This window comes from Acyrthosiphon pisum, unplaced genomic scaffold, assembly GCF_005508785.2.
Source record: "Acyrthosiphon pisum isolate AL4f unplaced genomic scaffold, pea_aphid_22Mar2018_4r6ur Scaffold_20649;HRSCAF=21726, whole genome shotgun sequence".
Lineage (NCBI taxonomy): Eukaryota > Metazoa > Arthropoda > Insecta > Hemiptera > Aphididae > Acyrthosiphon > Acyrthosiphon pisum.
Window position 1 is genome coordinate 1 of NW_021770031.1, and position 2,411 is coordinate 2,411.

The following is a 2,411-nucleotide window of genomic DNA, read 5'->3' on the forward strand; positions in this document are numbered from 1 at the left end:
TATAAAGTCACTAAAACGTAAAATGTATGCATTTCAGAATCTGAAGATGAAGAAAATCCTAGCAATTCATGTTATCCAGATGCATCATCATTATCCCAAGCTGATGAACCATTCGCCAATAATAGTCCATCAAACTCTGTTGAATCTAACACTAGTAAAAAAAATATTTCAAGATCAAATTCAGAAATTGATGAAGTACAGGAGTTTGTTAACAACAAGAAATTAAAAGTTACTCGTGACACATCAAGTTCTGAAACGCCTAGGCGCCTATCTTATGGCTTCACTCCAAATAATAACAACTGTGAAAATGAAAATGATCAAGGTATTATAATATATATGTTTTTGTTACAGTAAAATAACTAAAAACCTAATACTACCAAAAGTATTAATGCATATGCATTTTGTTTATACTTATAAATGATTTACTTTCCAGCTTTTAAAAAAATTGTAACCAGAAGTTTAACTTGCATTAAATATGAAATTGAGGTAGTTCAAAAACGATTAGATTCTATGGCTACATTAATAGAGAAAATTCATGATAAAATTGAAAATCCATCTATATCTTCATTAAACCTTCATAATGTAATAAGTGATATGGAAATAATCAGTATTGACAACAACGAGTCTTTAGATGTTATGGAAGAACGATTGACTAACGATAAACCATTCAGAACTCAAATGGTAAATATTGAATGATTTTTTTTAAGTTAATTGACATTTATTAGTTCCAGCAATATTTATTTTAATTTAAATGTTAAAGGTACTAGAATTAACACGTCTTATGGGAGATAGCATATCAGAAACTGTGCGTAGAATAATGCAAAAGATCTTCACAGACAAATTTCTCTCCAATTATTCATACATTGGTCATAAGGAAAAATTAAAATTATCTAATCTACAAAGCTGTACTATAATATTTGGTAAATAATTTAAAAAAAAATTATTTAAGACTACATTTTATTTATTTACTTTAAATATTTTTATTTGTATTGTTTGTTATTTAGATGCAGTTCATAAAATGAAAAAATATCATGATATACCTTTTAAAGATATTGAAAAACCTATAAAATTGTGGATGGCTCAAGCATCAGAACGCATAAAAAAAAGAAATGAAAAGAATACAAAGGACAAAAGTGTATAATAATGTGACTTATTAACAAATAATTTTGCATTTAAGTAAAGAAAATTATAATTTCAACTAAATATATTTTGTTTTTTAAAATCTTTTTTATGAACTGATTATTATATAGCTAGGAAAGCCATATTTCTATTTTTAATATTATATACCTAAGAAAGTCATACATACCTATACCTAATATAATTTTATACTTATATATTTTTTTTTTAAACAATTTATTATTAACAGATTATATGTAGCTAGGAAAGTCATACGTACCTATACCTAATATAATTTTATACTTTTATATTATTTTTTTTAAACAATTTATTATTAACTGATTATATAGCTAGGAAAGCCATGTTTAATAAAATTTTATATACTTATTATATATTTTTTTTTTAACTTTTTTATTTATGTTGAAGTAAACATTGTAATAAACTGTTATATAAATAACTATAATTACATAATATTGGTATATATTATAGTATTTGCAAATTATGTATTTACACAGTATTTAATTGGATTTTAATATATATTTTATTAGAACTATAACACAATTTTTTGAAATCTAATTCCTGTTATATAGCAAATTATAAGACGTGTAAAAATTTAAAATATTATATTATAACATCTTCACAATATTGGAGTTGATTGTTTTTACAATATAGAAGGACAATATTATTATAATTACCTCCATATAATGTTATAACAACATTAAACTGAATATTTTTACAATCACCATCAATAACATATTAAAAACATTTAAATACAATATTCTGAAAATTACTAACATGTAATGTTCTTGCAACGATTAAAAACAATATTCTCACAAGAAACACATAAAATATATTCTATATATTTTAAGAGATTATTGTGGAAACATTTGATCCTCTGCCAAATAGTGATCTAATAATATTGTGACAATAATCAAAAACATTTCTCGAATATACATCAAATGTTTAAATTTATGCATGAATATTGTTAAAAGATTGTAAAAATATAATTTTGCTGTGTGGGTCCCGCCAAGTTGAAAAACGGCCATGGTGATAACTCTGGTTTGGAGGGAGCACTAATTTTAATTTTTGTGCGCCCGTAAAGCACTAATTGAGCACTAAAATTTGGCGGTATAGCGGGAATTAGTGCTTTCGATGATCCCGTCGCGTGAAGTTGGCGGGAGGTTTTTAGAATCGTGGATAATCGATGGTAGGATGAAGCACTAATTTTAATTTTTGTACGTCCGTAAAGCACTAATTGAGCACTAAAATTTGGCGGTTTAGCGGGAATTAGTGCT

At 25.3% G+C, this 2,411-nt stretch overlaps 1 protein-coding gene across 1 annotated transcript; it reads left to right on the forward strand.

The window, feature by feature from the left end:
- Positions 1-46: 46 nt before the first annotated feature.
- Positions 47-1,141, forward strand: LOC115034692 (the record flags this gene model as incomplete). The annotated part of the gene is made up of 4 exons (XM_029492035.1): positions 47-322; positions 434-681; positions 761-920; positions 1,005-1,141. Coding segments are annotated over 4 exons (821 nt in total), but the record flags the coding sequence as incomplete, so codon positions are not given.
- Between the last annotated feature and the right edge of the window lie 1,270 nt (positions 1,142-2,411).